Genomic DNA, 15051 nt, shown 5'->3' with positions numbered 1-15051 from the left:
GCTCCATTTCGCTTTCTCTCCTTGCAGAAGATGGTCTTTATTTTTAGACTCTGTTTCAAAACTTGTCCACAATCCTCCAGCAAGCTCCTCTTCTGTTTTCAGCCTCATAATTGGTGAGCTATAAACAGATGAAAAAGCCTGAATCTGCACTTTATGCAGAGAAACACTGCCTCAAGATGAGCTGTAGTTACACAAGGAGAGACATTTTATTGCTCAGAGGTTACTCTTTCATAGTGCAGGAGACTTAAAGGAATTTTCTGGGTGCATAACATGTTGACATAATTTTTTGGCATAATGTTGATTACCACAAAAAATACTTTTACTCCTCTTCCATCATTTCTTTTAAAAAATTGAGGTTACAGTGAGGCACTTACAATGAACGTGCACATAGAATCTGTGTTCCCACACCAAAAAGTGCTTCTATTATAGTTTAACTATAACAACTGTCTGTCTCGTAGCAGTCATGATTACTTTTAATTGTACATGCAGAGATGTTTGAACAGTAGATGTTTACCTTACACAGAATTCCAAGCAGTCTTATTCAGATTTCTAGAAACTGGAATGTAGGACAATAATACTCTAACATGACAACTGCATAATCCGTATATGACTCAAATCTTTTATTAATCACAATGGTCATGTTCATGTCAATATAGTCATTGTTGAAACTCTAAAGAGATTCCTAAGGAGAAAACTCTTGAGCAACAGACTTGAACAACATCTCTTTTTGTTCACCCTTCAGTCCCATTGCTGTCTTGTAGAAACAATTGGAATATTAAAGTGATCTCATTATCACTGTATGTTCTTTCATACAGGACTGTTAGGACCATTGATTTTGTAAGGTCTCTATACAAAATATTTTCGAAGCGCTAAAGTACAACTGTCAGTCTTGTTTGGGTGTACAGGGGGAATTCCTTGATTTGTGGTTGTGTTGAGACTAGGCAGATCCACTCGACACTGCTGGTAGTGTGTGAGAGGAAAGGAGTAGTCAGCCTGGCATGGGCGGAAATAACAGCGCTGTTAAAATGTGTGAGTTTTAATTCTCTGTGACTGGGGGGAAAAAGACATTACATTATAAATGTTGCTGCATTTGAATGTGGAGGAACTATGGGTCTAAGAAATTCAGCAGGAATGGGGAGTGAGGAGCTTTGGGCCAGGATGTGCTGCCTTTAGGAAGGAAGTGTCCAGCATTTCAAAAACAAAAATAAATTAGGTCATCATCACTGTGTTCACTTGTTCCCACTCGTTTAACCTCTTCCTTCTACCCCCAGGGCTCTCTCACCAAACCCTGCTATCCCACGCAAACACACACGGTTGCAAAACTTGAGCATGTGCACGCACACCTGTATCGATTAAAATCAATGCTCAGTTGGCAGCCCCTGTTTAAAAATTCCAGCCTAGACCCGCAGTAATTTCTATGCTGCTCTAGCTGATGGACCAGTATTGCCTTGCTGTTCACCAGCAAACTTGGTTAACCAGCGTGATCGTTCTCGTGAAGCTGGCTGACCTAGAAAGTCTTGCTGGTTAAGCTAGTTGAAAATCCCATTGGGTGCACCAGCACACTATCATCCAGAACATTACATAATGTATGCTGGTAACAGTTTGCTTTCTAGAAATGTCTCGGTATTGTCTCATGGGTCTCATGACAGTTGCAAATATAAATGTAGATCAGGCTCTACATGGAGTATCAAGGAATACAAGCATTAGTTCAAAAGAGAGGATGGATATAAACTAGGTAGGTAATGTTTATCAAAACAAACGTTTAATGTTGGCTTGACAAAGCCTTGTTTGAAAGTTACATTTTGGAGTATTGACAGTTGAAATTTGAAATCATGAACATTCTGTGACAGAGTCTTGGCCTATTTGAATTTTCCATCAATGTAAGTCTTTGTTTTTTGGGGGGGATATTCGATTGTCTGCTATGAGAAAACATTAAGTCCAATTAGTTAGAAAAGATTTTAAGTTAATGGTAAATATGTTTTAATGTCTGTGATGTGTGGATAGAAAGCCTTAGATACATTTTCTGTCAGTTCGTGGTACAGATTTCTCCTTTATTCCTTTGCAATGCTTTTTAGAATGTGTGGGACATTTAGTACCATTTTAAACTAGTTTAATCATCAAAACAATGGGTTTTCATAGAGGTTTTAAACAAATAATCAATGCCGAATTCGCCTTGAGCCACACTGACTGATCAGGGTAGAGCTGTTTCCTTTCGTGTTTTGAACGTTTACGGTTACATTTTTCTCATGCACAACAAAAAACGAAATCAGGCATCAGTGCGACCTCTTGCAAAGTTTATTAACACTGTTAGGAAAAATGGTCGTCCACTTGCTCTTTGTGCTGGCAAGAAAATTGCACTCATAAGCGTTCCAAGAACATAGCTCTTAAATCTCTTTCACACTTGCATACATTCAAACGGGTCCTTCAAGACACATCACTCCAGTGGTGTAGTGGTGGCTGAACAGGTAGTGAATTTCACAATTCACTCAACGGTGCTGCGGCATTGTGTCAGTAGATTGAAAAGTACCGGACAATAGCCTACTTGTTTTTCTGGCGGCCATATATATCATCGCTCATTTTAGGTGAGCATATGCAAAATTTACAGAAAGATAGGTGGGCGTACGCTAAGTTGGATGTCAGCTATTTTTGGGTGAACTATTCTTTTAACTTTTCTGTTTTCTGTATATTTATTTAAAGAACAATTGTATCTGGTTTGCCAGGTTGTTCTATATTAGGCCCAAATGGCAGAAATTCTCAAAGGAAGTTTCTATTAGATAGACCTGCTGGTGTTGAGGGTCTGTCCTGAGATGTGGAAATGGAAGGACTACTGAAAAGTGCACAATGTGCAGTTCTCCACCTTCCCTCCCCCCTCAAAAAAACACCACACACAAACACAGTTTATGTGCTACATTGCATGCTACTGTTGCCCGCTTAAACCATGAGCTTTTTGTTACTACACAACCTGTCACGCATGACTATAAAGTGTCACTCATTCATTAAGTTATTGTATTGAATTATGGTGTGAGAAGATCCCAGACATTACAAAAGAGCATAAAGCCAAGTATACAAAAGACAGCTGTGTCGTATTGACAGACAACTCAACAGCCATTCTTTCTTCTTCTTGCTTGTTTACCTATATTGGATTACTTTTTTAATTAGGCAGACACAGCACCTGCAAATGCATTAGTCTGACCAAATGTTGAATAAAGGACCTTGGTCTTTTGGAAACACCAGTCAAGTTTAAAATGTATTTAGGCCTATACTTTTGTTTTTTTAATGGATCATGTCTCGCGACAGGAAGTTTTAGCTTGTGGCAGGCTTTCGCCAGTGCTAACGTAAGGGCAGGAAGCTAGTCATGAACAATGGAATGCTGAGAGATGAAAGCTGATATTTTCTTTCTCTTGACATAATTGGACAGTCAAAACAAATCACTCCTTGGCTATACATAAAAAGCTTGGATTTTAAAGAAAAACAGGTTTGCAACACCACATGTTGTTCATCAAGAAAGAGAGAATTGGAAAACTCTGATGATCCCTGCTTGAAAAACAACTTAAACCAGACTAAGCTGGTTTGCTTACCTTAGCTGGTTTAAGCTGTTCTCTGAGTCTGGTCATGCTGGTCTTCAGCTGGTCTAGTCTCCCAGCTTAAGCTTAAAAGTCCCCCAAAAAAACTCTAAAACCAGCCAACAGAGCTGATCATCCAGACCCGCTAAGACAATAAAACAATATTTTTTTTTAAGCAGGGATGTTATCAAAAGCTTTCTCGCCAGAGCAAATCATATATGAGTTGTCTCCAGACAAGTGTTCCCTTACAGCTCTCTTAAACGTTTGACATTGTAACATTCTCTACTTTCTTCTTAAACTTGATGCAAGTGACCTTTTTGAAGCTTTTGAGTATGGCAATTTCCTTTTTTGTTTGGGAGCATAAATCTGCCTGAGAACCTTCAAAGAAGTATTGTATCCTTTGGACGGCAGCCATGTGTAGAAATCAATATGCATAATCTCTCCACGAGGATATCAGTCTCATTTAAGGAAATCCTACCCATGACCTGCCAAACCTCCTCAGTTGTAGAGGATATTGAAAAATCCTTTATAAGTTGTTTTAATTAATCCAAGTATTAACTAGCAATACAGTATATCTCCCATGGTTTAGATCTGTGGTCTTCAACCTTATTTAGGCTAAGTACCCCTTGGTGGATAGAGAGACAGAGCAGGGTGTAAGTGTCCATATCATACTGTATCATACTGCATTAAGGACAATAAGGTGTATAAGAACATATTTTGCATCGAAATAAGGAACTGAAATCTGTTAATTCTTCAGAGTGAACTTAATGCTGTTTTCCTTAGTATGATCATAATGTGAAGGAAATTCTTCATAAAGAGATTTATTTTGCGCATCATACAGACAAGCTAGTATCAATATTTGTAACTCTGCTTTATTAGACAGCCTTTTTTGTAGCTTTCAAACTACAGGACTGCAACTGAAATTGTTTGACATGTTCAAAACTTCATTGGAGGCTATGATTTATGGCAAAGGCAATTAATTGCCCATCAATGAGCATGTCACACTTAGCAACCCAAGACTTGGCTTGTAGCAATGTAGATCAAGATTTAGCCCAAAAATGTATTTCATTCAATTCCCAAAATGTGTCTCAGACAGCAAAATTGTGACCGAAACCGTTCCGTGTGGGATGAAAGCTCTTGATGGTGTTTGATGCAGAATTCAGATATGAGAAGCAGATGTGTTATACGATAGCCCGCAAAGGCCTCGGGCACAAAACATGAAATCTTCCTGTCAGTCCTTGAGCGAGAACAGACCACCATGACCGTTTAATGTCTGTTTCAGTATCCACATTCACCTCATTAATATAGCCACTAAATCAAACAACAGGGCTCCTGCAGGCTGAATGAAGCCCACCAGCCCCAGGTCTGCACATTGCATTGTGGAATTGTGATAATTATCTTCTACACCCCTGTTATTTGACTCCAGCCCCTGCAGCAGTGCTTCTTGAGAAGTTAACATGCAGAATATGCCACTGACTCTCCCACCAGCTGGATTTATGTTGCAGATGCCTAAAGTCAGTGTGAAAAGAGGATGATGTTACATTGCTAGCAATTAATTCCCTTGGTTTCTCTGTCACATCTTAAACATTATAGCATTTGCCTATTAAAGAAGCATGCTTTTAGGCAAGACTTAATGTCAGTTTCTCTAGCCTATGCGTGCATTGACACTATGGCATCCGTCACAAGGCTACTGCATATGTCTGATATCCCCAGGAGAATACAGTGGGCAGAAGCTCAACAAGGCCAGCTGTGGGTTATGGAACACTCTACAGTGTTCGCCTCTTCTCCCATAAATACAGTCACACACTTTTTAGCTGTGTAAACAAACTGCAAACTTGATGAAATGTTTACATTTATGAATTTAGCTTATGCTTTTACCCAAAGTGCACTTACTGTATTACGGGATAGAGCCTGCAGAGAAACCCAGATTTAAAGAGTATTTAATTGTCCCTTCCACATGTTCCAGTAAAATTTCAATCTAAAGTACATAACTGTACATCAATAATAATTAATTTAATGGTTTTCAATGTAAGCTTCTTAAAGTACTGTATGTACATACAATAATATAGTACTATATCGACTCCAGACACTCAAATTGGCGCTGTCAACAGGGCTTGGAAACTAAATTAAAAATTGTTACTTAAATATTACCAATTTCAAATTAAATTAGAATTTTAAAGGCATTATTTCAACTTTGGGGAAAAAGTCACAAGACATTTATTGTTTGTATTGCAAAGAACATACCTGGCTGTTAACAAATCTGTACTACATTTTAACTCAAATTTAAGGTATACAACCTTATACAACCCAGGGGGCCTGGGTAGCTCAGCGAGTAAAGACCACCCCTGGAGTTCGCTAGTTCGAATTCCAGGGCGTGCTGTGTGACTCCAGCTGGGTCTCTAAGCAAACAAATTGGCCTGGTTACTAGGGAGGGTAGAGTCACACGGGGTAACCTCCTTGTGATTGCTGTAATTTGCTCTCGATGTGGCGTGTGGTGAGTTGTGCTGGATGTCGTGAAGCCTCCACATGCACTGTCTCTGGGGTAACGTGCTCAACAAGGCACGTGATAAGATGTGCTGGAGGCACAGAGGCAGCTGAGATTTGTCCTCCGCCACCCGGATTGAGTCACTACGAGCACATTGGGAATTGGGCATTCCAAATTGGGAGAAAAAAAAGAAAGAAAAAAAGAATGAACCACTCCAAAAAAAGTTAAATGGGAATTGCATTGTTATCCTAAATTCAATGAATTTTAGAATTTTAATTTGACTGCTTTAACTCCCAACTTTTTTCTCCTGGCAAAAGTTTACACATTAGTACATGGGTTTGCTCAAGTTTGTGTGATACAATTAAAATTGTGCATATAAATGAGGATGTCAGAACGTGACACCATTGATCAAAGTCCATTGATTTGGCACAATCTGCCTTGGCTTTTTCATAAAATCTCACAAGGGTCATATCATACAATCTGACAAGCAACCATTATAAAAGATCTCTTTTAACAATCGTACACAGCTTAAGGCAATTTGGGTTCTGAAGTACTTGAATGTTAGGATTAGATATCTTTAATGGTTCTGTTGGGATATTGAACCTGGCATGTGGTTCCTTTAAGTTCTCCACTCAGCTCTGTGGTGGCAAACCATTGGCATGACCCAACAGGGGTGCCCTTAAAGCTGAGGCTTTGTTCCTGTCTGCTCTGTAATCCCGCAATCATCACAGTGAATGCAGAATGAAAGGAGAGCGTTTAACCACGGCACAGATGCAGGAGTTCTTTCTTGACTGGGGGCTGGTTGATCAGCAACTAATAAATTATACAGTAAATTTACAGTTTAAATTTAGACTCTGGTTCAACGAGATTCAGGGTTTATGAACTTCTGTGTAACTGTTAATTTCTGTGATTTATTTGTTTCGCAGTGGCTTCCATCATCGCTCCATCATGAGGGCTAAAAAGATTTGTCTTGTGTTAAATCTGTTTTGCTAAGTGTAACCAAGAACAGATTTAGAGGCCATTCTGAGGGGTGAACATATAGCTCAGAAAGCCTTTGCTTCTAGATAACTCCCTTGACATACATATATATATATATATATATATATATTATAAATGGGTTTCATAATACTAAGTTGTGTTTTCAGTATCTACACAGTTAATTATGATGGTTCTAACAGTCGTTAATCATTCTCTCCATTCTTCTTTTTAATAAAGGCAATTAAATCTTGCAATCCAAAGACTTGCTGCACTGCAAATGATCCCCACTAGACAAAATGAGTTCTGAAAAAGAACTCCAGATGTTTTCAAGAACTTTAAATATCTGTAGTGGAGCCCAAATCTAGCAGACCTCTTTGAGCCACCTATGTAGGCAGCATTTCAACACGATATGTGCTGTCTCAATGCAATGACTATTCCAAATGGTGAGCAGCATACAGAAGTTCTTTGTATATATGTAATTGTATATGCCCCATTAACTTAGTAATGTTCCAAATCAGTCATCTATGAGATTGTATTTACGATGCATGCCCACACTAATTGGATTTCTTTTGATGGCTTTGTTTTCAGTTTCCTAACATCATCAAATATGCAGTTATGAAGAGAGTTTTCGAAAGTCTAGATTTTCGTTGGAGGAAAATGCATTTCGTATCACTGTGGATGAGAGGCATAAAAAAACTGTGGCAGTTTTCTCAAGCTTTTATTGACAGTTTCTCTACCAATTGCACATGGTGGTGTTCGCAAAAGCTCTGTAAACTAAAGCATGGGAAAATGCTGCAGGAACAGAAAAATGGTGGCCTTTCCCATATTTCCTGCTCAGCCACAAAGCAGCACTTTTAATGAGAGGGTGGTATAAAGTCAGTAGCTTTAAACTTAATCTACTGACAGTAAACTGTTCTACCCCCACAATAGAAACATTTACTCGTCAGTTAAGTGGCTCTGAGTGTGTTGAGTAAAAGCAAACATATGAGAAGACTGTTATTTTTACAGTTTGTGGTTTCCTCAGCAGCAAAATGGTTTAAATTGTTTGTCTCAAACTTTATCTTGTGGTGAATTCAGACTGCCATCTTGTGGCATAGCAAGTACCTTTACTGTAATTAGACAGTTGACTATTAGTAGAGATTACAATTAGACATTTACTGTAGTAGGCAGTGTGTGTAATGTTACTAGTATGACAATTTTCACTATGCATGCATGCCCTGGTTGTACACTTGGAAAATGTAGTAAGTCATCTGTGTTACTTGCAACATGCAAAAAGATTTAAAAATTGTATTATTATTTGACTGTCAAAAGATAAGGTTATTCTACACAGCAACATTTCTGTCCTGACTGCTAAAAGTTTACAAGTTTACACTGAATTGGATTAAAATAGCAAAATGACCATTTAACTGGACACCACTCATTGTATTAAACATGCAACGCAATGATACCATATGGCAACAATGTAGCATAAATGTTAATCATTCATATCATATACAGGTACATACTGCATACTGTCACATTCTGTTTAAAACAAATAGTTGGCAGTATACAGCATATGCTATGCAGTAAGCAGTATGGTAATATATTATTTACATACATGTAACCATAGACTCTCATAGGCTTAACTTTGACAGATTAACTGGTTGAACTTTTGAGAATTCACATCTCTGTCTTTATCTCTTTCTTTATCTCTGTGTCTGTCATGTAGCTGGCAGGTGTAAGGAGAGGTAGGCAGCATGGCTGAACCCAGACGAGACAGCACCAGTAGCTTGCAACGCAAGAAGCCGCCTTGGCTTAAACTGGACATTCCTGCCGCTCAGGTGTCCCTGGACGAACCACACCCTTTTGTCCAGGTACAAGAGGTGTTGTATACCTCCACCTTCTTTTTATCTCGCACTCCATTCTGTCCTTTCCTAGCCTAAGCTGGTTTGCTGGTCTTAGCTGGTTTTAGCTTGTCTCCCAATGTGGACAAACTTGTCTTGCATTTGTGAGCTGCTCAGGCTGGGAGACCAGCTAGTCTAGCTTAAACCAGACTGACAAACCACACTTTTTTATGCTGAGTTAAGCTCTGGTTTCCAATCCTGTCAATGTCCCTCTGTTGCAGCCAGTGAAGAGGCAAGGTTTCCTTCGCAGTGTCAGTATGCCTGTGGAGACGTCCCATCTCCCCTCCCCTCCACGTGACCTCTTTGACCCCCGGCGAGCTGCTTTCCAGCGTCAATCTTCAATCACTCAAACCATCAAGAGGTAAGGGAGGTATTACGTCTGGTTGTTGTGGCCCGTAATATACTCTTTCACAAGTTTTAGAGGTTACGTTGTTATGGCACTGTTCGAAAACCTTAAGAAGTTCCTACTGTCTACTAACTGGCATTTTAAGGCATGATGGTGAATGCCGTTCCAAAAGGTAGCTGCCTTCTAAGATACCCATTTCCATTCAAGGTACAAAGTATGAAGCAAGAGAAAAGTCAGTGATATAAATACAATTTGCTCAGTATATATTAATAAAAAGGATCTAATGCGTTTAAATCTCATTAAGTTAATTACAAATATACTATTTTACCTAATGATGGTGTGTGCTGTTTACTTATGTTATCAGAGTATTGCGTTGTTAGCTTTGCATTATGAGCCAAACTCTAATGAAGTCAATTGTTGAGTCTCCCATTCACTTGAATGATGCTTATGAGTTGCTGCCTATGCAGGGCATTCCAATTCTGATATTGAAAATGTTCCTCGTAATTTAAGGTAGGACAATGTCTTAGAAGGCAGCTGTATATGTAGGTGGGAAACAGAATGGCAGCTCGCTACACTAAAAAAATAAATGACCATGTCATTTCAACTTAATACTTCAAGTAGAGGGAACCTAACTGAATTAAATAACCAAAATGTAACATAATAACTTGAATCAAACTCTTTTAGTGATATGCTAGCTAGTGACGGTAAATGTTGGCATGCTAAATACATACGAGTAGGGAACCACTACTAAGTACAGAACAAGTGTGCCGCACAAGCCCTCAAAAGTGAAGCCAAAACATCTCTATCGCCCCCCGGTGACTGGTCCTAGTATATGTCATAAACCCCGCCTCCCCATGTTATTCAAGGGGACGTGAGACCAACTAAACAATTAAATTACACTTCACATATCTTTTTCCAAAGATAGTTTCTGTCATTTACTGTAGTTTCTATCACGTTGATGTAATTTCAAGTGTTTGTTTTCAAAATAAGTTTGTTTTTAGTTAGTTATTTGATGCTATAAAAACGGTGCCGTGACATCATGATTGACAGCTGTGATTGACAGGTTCTCTGAGCGAAGTAGTCACTGAAGCACCAGATGACATTTTTTCAGGATTTTCGGAGGACTGAGGAGATTGGAGCTTTAAATTTAATATCTAAATTATTTAATAACATAATTATTTCACACCGTCAAAAGTCAAAAGTGCAGGGGCGTGTGCTTGCGATTGATTCAGCGAGAGTGAGGGCGGGGCCTTGATTTCGCGGCTTTACTTCCTGCTCACTACTGCGCAGGTCTGGTCCCGAAATCGCAACTGCGCAGACTCAAGTCCCAATATGTCAGTGCCATATCCGGACACTGGCAGCTTCAGTTCTCACCAATGGAAAAGAGCGAAGGGGCGTTGTCCATCTTTTTTTTTTTTACAGTCTATGGTACAGAATTGTGATGATGCTACGGTTAGCACAGTAATTGCTTAATGGATAAAGGAATATGTCAAATACAAATACTTTTACCATGATGGTAACACCCAAAACAACAACATATCAGAAAGTCTTCTGTTATGTTCTGTTGTAACAAAGCATAAAAAGCTAAGTCTCCCCGTCATGTTCATCTTGCACAAAGACATAAAATAACACTTAATTTTAACATTTACTCTCCCTGTTGAGTCTCATACAAAGCATTGTGGGAATTAGAAATCCTCTGCCCATTTTCAGTAAACCAAAAAATATATATATTCATGCTGCCCCAACCCAAATAGATTAAGTAAATCTGGCAAGTACATTTTTTATTTAATGAACTCTGGTAATTTCCCTTTACTAACTTTGTTTTAACCTTGTTACAAGAGTTGTACTTGGTGAAATGTGCATAAACTTAGCCAATTATCTTACGTTCTTTGTTTTTCTGTCAGTGATTTGTGTGTGTATTTTGATTCTGTAGTGTTAGAGAATGATGTGGCCCTTTTTTGGTTGTAAGCTGATATTCCCTCTTCTGATTTGTTTGCTGGGATTGTTTTGGCCTGAGATGTAATGAATGTGCATGTGAGTCCATGTGCTGGAGGGTTTGAAATTCCTCATTCCATGGCTCCATTCTTCATGATAAACCAAATCTGAATAGAACCTGTGTCTGTGTACTTCCTGTTTACATGGTTTCTTTTTCAGCCTTGTCGTGTGTGTGTGTGTGTGTGTGTGTGTGTGTGTGTGTGTGTGTGTGTGTGTGTGTGTGTGTCACTTATACAGTATGCTGCTTATCATCTCCGCAGACTCTAATTAAAGGGATAGTTCACCACAAAAATGTAAATTCTGTCATTGTTAACTCACTATCATGCCATTCTTAATGTGCATGGATTTCTTTCTTCCGTTGACGCAAAAGGATAACTTTCTAAGAATATCCTGACTGCTCATTTTCATATAATGAAAGTGAAGTAGACATGAAATGGTTTCATTGAAACTACAGCATCATTGAAACTCAGTCCCCCTTTGCTTTCATTATGTAGAAAAGAGTGTCCAGTATAATCTTAAATTCTCTTTTCGTGTTCCACGAATGAAAGAATGTCATATGCGTTTGCAACGATGAGTAAATGATGACAGAAATTATATTTTTGGGTGACCTATCCCTTCAGGTCTGCACGCTCTAAATAATAAGCCCCATTGTGGACCGATAACCCTCCAGCTAGAATGCTCTGTTTGTGCAAATCTTGCTTTCTGGCTCTGTTAATCTGTCTTCCAGCTGTTCTCACACTCCTTCACTCTTTTCTTTTTCTCTCCTTTCTTTCATTGTCCTGTTCTTCCTCTTCTCCCACCTTCCGTCCTCTCACCTGTCCATAGCAGCAAGAGGGTGCACTTTGAGAGGATTAACACTGTGCCCATTAAGGGTCACCGTGCAGGCCGCCATGGGTTCAGAAGGCATCAGTCCCTCTCCAGAACCCTGCTCAGGTACAGACTGCAGGAGGCCTGGCGAGGAACCTCGCACACACAGGACACACAATGAGGGGGAATATAATTCACACGTCACAGAATGGTACTTTGTTTGGTTTCGTTTTTGAAGTTGTTGTAGAAGTGGTTGTCATCTGGAAAAGTATGGCCCACTAGGGGACCTCAACACACTTCCAAAGAGACATCGAGTTTGAAAAATATTATTAAATAATTACATTCAAATATGATAAGCTAATTTAAATGGTGAAATTAGTTAAAACCATGGTGTAGGCCTACATGCTGTATAAACATATGAACTAAAATTCATGAAATGTCTGAAATCATAAGTATTTTAATCTATTGACTCATAGTTTCTGGGACTTCAAAAGAGTCAAAAGTGTTGAGAACCACATATTTAGAAGATGTTCTTTTCTGTAGCCACTTACATTACACTTATTTTAGCAGAGCTTGCATGGATATTGTATCGTAAATTTCGGCATGTATGGTTCCATGAAGAACATTCCCATTGCACAAAAAGTTCTTTAGACTATAAAACGGTTCTTAATAAATTGTTCTTTGAAAAACTTTTCTCTGAAAGTTTCTTTGTAGAACCGTAAATGGTTATTTTATGGCATTGCTGTAAAAACCTCTTATTGGAGCATTAATTTTTAAAAGTGTGGAAAGTCATGGACATCCAATGGTCAAAAGATATGTCGAAAGGAAAGTCACCCTTGACTAAAAATCTGGGTAGGGTTGCACCAGCTGTGTGAAAGGTCTCACTTAAATTTGGCATAAAGTTCAAACTAGAGCTTAGGAATTACTAGTTACTTGGTAACTAATTCAGTACTTAATTTGGTTGCACCACCTCTTCTTAATGAAAGACTTGACTAGTAGGTCCTAAGCTCTTTATTGAGCCAATAAGCAGCCTTCACATTTCTAAACAGAAGTGTTGAAAAGACGTGCTTTTCGGATTTATCTTGTCACAGTTTATTGATGTCATTTAATCAGGCTTCCATAAATTATTACTTTATATGGAGGGTTAAGTTTCACATATGTTTCATGGTGCAACACTCAAATATATTGTTGTGCATAAATTGTAGCTCAGTACCCATTTAAGCTACAACTAGGCTAAGTTGTATTTTGTGCATTGGTGCTGCCACCTGCCCCTGCTACCCGACATGAACTCCAGTGGGACCCGACAATCTCTTGCTAATTTTGGTCCATTTTTGAATAATGCACTGGTTCAGGCTTGTTATTAATGAAAAAAAAATAATAAAATAAAAATCACATCCCCTCAAGCATTAAATATGGGAGAAGAGGCATCCCATATGGAACATCTTCATTTTGGCCCAAATATGGGACTTTCTGCCAGTATGGAAAAGTTGCCAACCCTAATTTCACCATAGCACAGAAAGACCCATCAAATTAAACTTTTTCTAGCATTATATATCAATGGATGATTGGTACAGTAGGGACAAGGATGTACCCAAATATTCAAGACTGGGGTTACAAATGTAAACGTTTAAGAACCGGCAATTGCTCCATTCAGCAACCACTTTACTGAATATTGAAGGGAATGTGTTTCCCTCAATTGACTACAGTGATTACAGCTCTGGGAAGGGTTCATTTTGCGGCATTGTCCAAAATCATTGAACAAATGATTTCAAATGTTTTTTCGCATGGTTTGAAATCATTTGTCATGCCTTACATAGCTCCAATCTTCTCTCTTTTGTTTGAGAGGAATTAGGATTCTTCTCTTGACTGTTGCAAACTGACAGGCTTTCAGTCTCTCTGACCATTAAAACAAAACATTTCAGCTCAGCTCATTGTAGCCATTCTTCTCAAGTGAACGGAGCTTATCACAGAAACATCCCAAGCCTGTCAATAAAACCTACATACTTCAAATTTCTTTATGAGCCCACGGCACATTCATCTATATTTTTACACACTTTGACACTGTGCCCGGACTGGCAGGGTTTATTTGTTTTCCTTCAGATGAAATGGAGTAAGCCGCAATTTGAGTTGTGTTTGTTGGCAGAGTGTCACAGCTCCAGTGAGTCAGAGAGAGGGAGATTAGATTCCAGGTGTTCCAGTGAGTTCTATTTATAGCCACTCAAACATAATGTGAAAACACACTGGTAATGTTCCTGGAAAATGGTAAGCATTGGGAATCTTAATTATACAAACATTAAGACCACATTCACATTTACAAAATGGGAAATGCATCAAATGGGGAACATCATACTGTACTCAACCACTCTGGAGGTTGTTGTGACTTTCATTGCACTTGTGGGTCTAAAATATGATTTGTCTACAATATGGTTTGTAAGCATTTACTAAATATGTACCATAGTTACTTTGTTATAAACCCTTAACTGTAATAAATTTAGTGCTACATGAATGATGCCTCAAATTATGTGGCTTGTTGAGAATTGTCATAGTGATTGAAAAATGCCAAATCATGGTCATTATAAAATTACTCACTATTTACTCTAGTGTCACATTATTTTGTAATGTGTCATAAGATATGAGTTAAAAACACGTGTTTTTTGAGCAGGAGGCTGTATTTACTGAACCTCTAGCCCAGTGGAAGTACATTATGATTGCAACAATTTATCTGTTTGACTGGAACATGAATCATATTTAACTTGTAAAATGTGTCTGCTGTTAAAGCATGAAGCTGTGCATCAGATATTAACCTAGTTTATGTAATGGCAGCGCCAAATAGCTGTGCAGAAAGGTTGGGCATTAGTCTAGCTGAAGCATTAGTTTGCAATGAAACATGTCTGGGCATGTCCCTACCCTGTTTCCTTAGAAGTTTCTCACACTTACATCACCCAACTTTCCTAAATGTCATTTATGCACAGCTGGGAGGAAACTACCATTGCA

The 15051-nt window shown here is 38.7% G+C and overlaps 1 protein-coding gene across 3 annotated transcripts in view; it reads left to right on the top strand.

Annotated features, from left to right (window-relative positions):
* Positions 1-15051, top strand: part of LOC127648030 (inactive rhomboid protein 1-like) — a 58529-nt gene that overhangs the window by 27292 nt on the left and 16186 nt on the right. Inside the window, exons 2-4 of one of the 3 annotated variants that reach the window (XM_052132596.1) lie at positions 8735-8879; positions 9131-9270; positions 12079-12183. In XM_052132596.1, the coding sequence (XP_051988556.1) occupies positions 8763-8879; positions 9131-9270; positions 12079-12183 (362 nt within the window). In that variant the 5' untranslated portion in view covers positions 8735-8762. Of the gene's footprint in view, positions 1-8734; positions 8880-9130; positions 9271-12075; positions 12184-15051 lie in introns of all 3 variants that reach the window. The other 2 variants (XM_052132595.1, XM_052132597.1) reach the window with 2 other exon arrangements.

The sequence above is a fragment of the Xyrauchen texanus genome, chromosome 8, assembly GCF_025860055.1.
Source record: "Xyrauchen texanus isolate HMW12.3.18 chromosome 8, RBS_HiC_50CHRs, whole genome shotgun sequence".
In the NCBI taxonomy this organism is placed as follows: domain Eukaryota; kingdom Metazoa; phylum Chordata; class Actinopteri; order Cypriniformes; family Catostomidae; genus Xyrauchen; species Xyrauchen texanus.
This window is presented reverse-complemented; position numbering and strand designations above follow the sequence as displayed.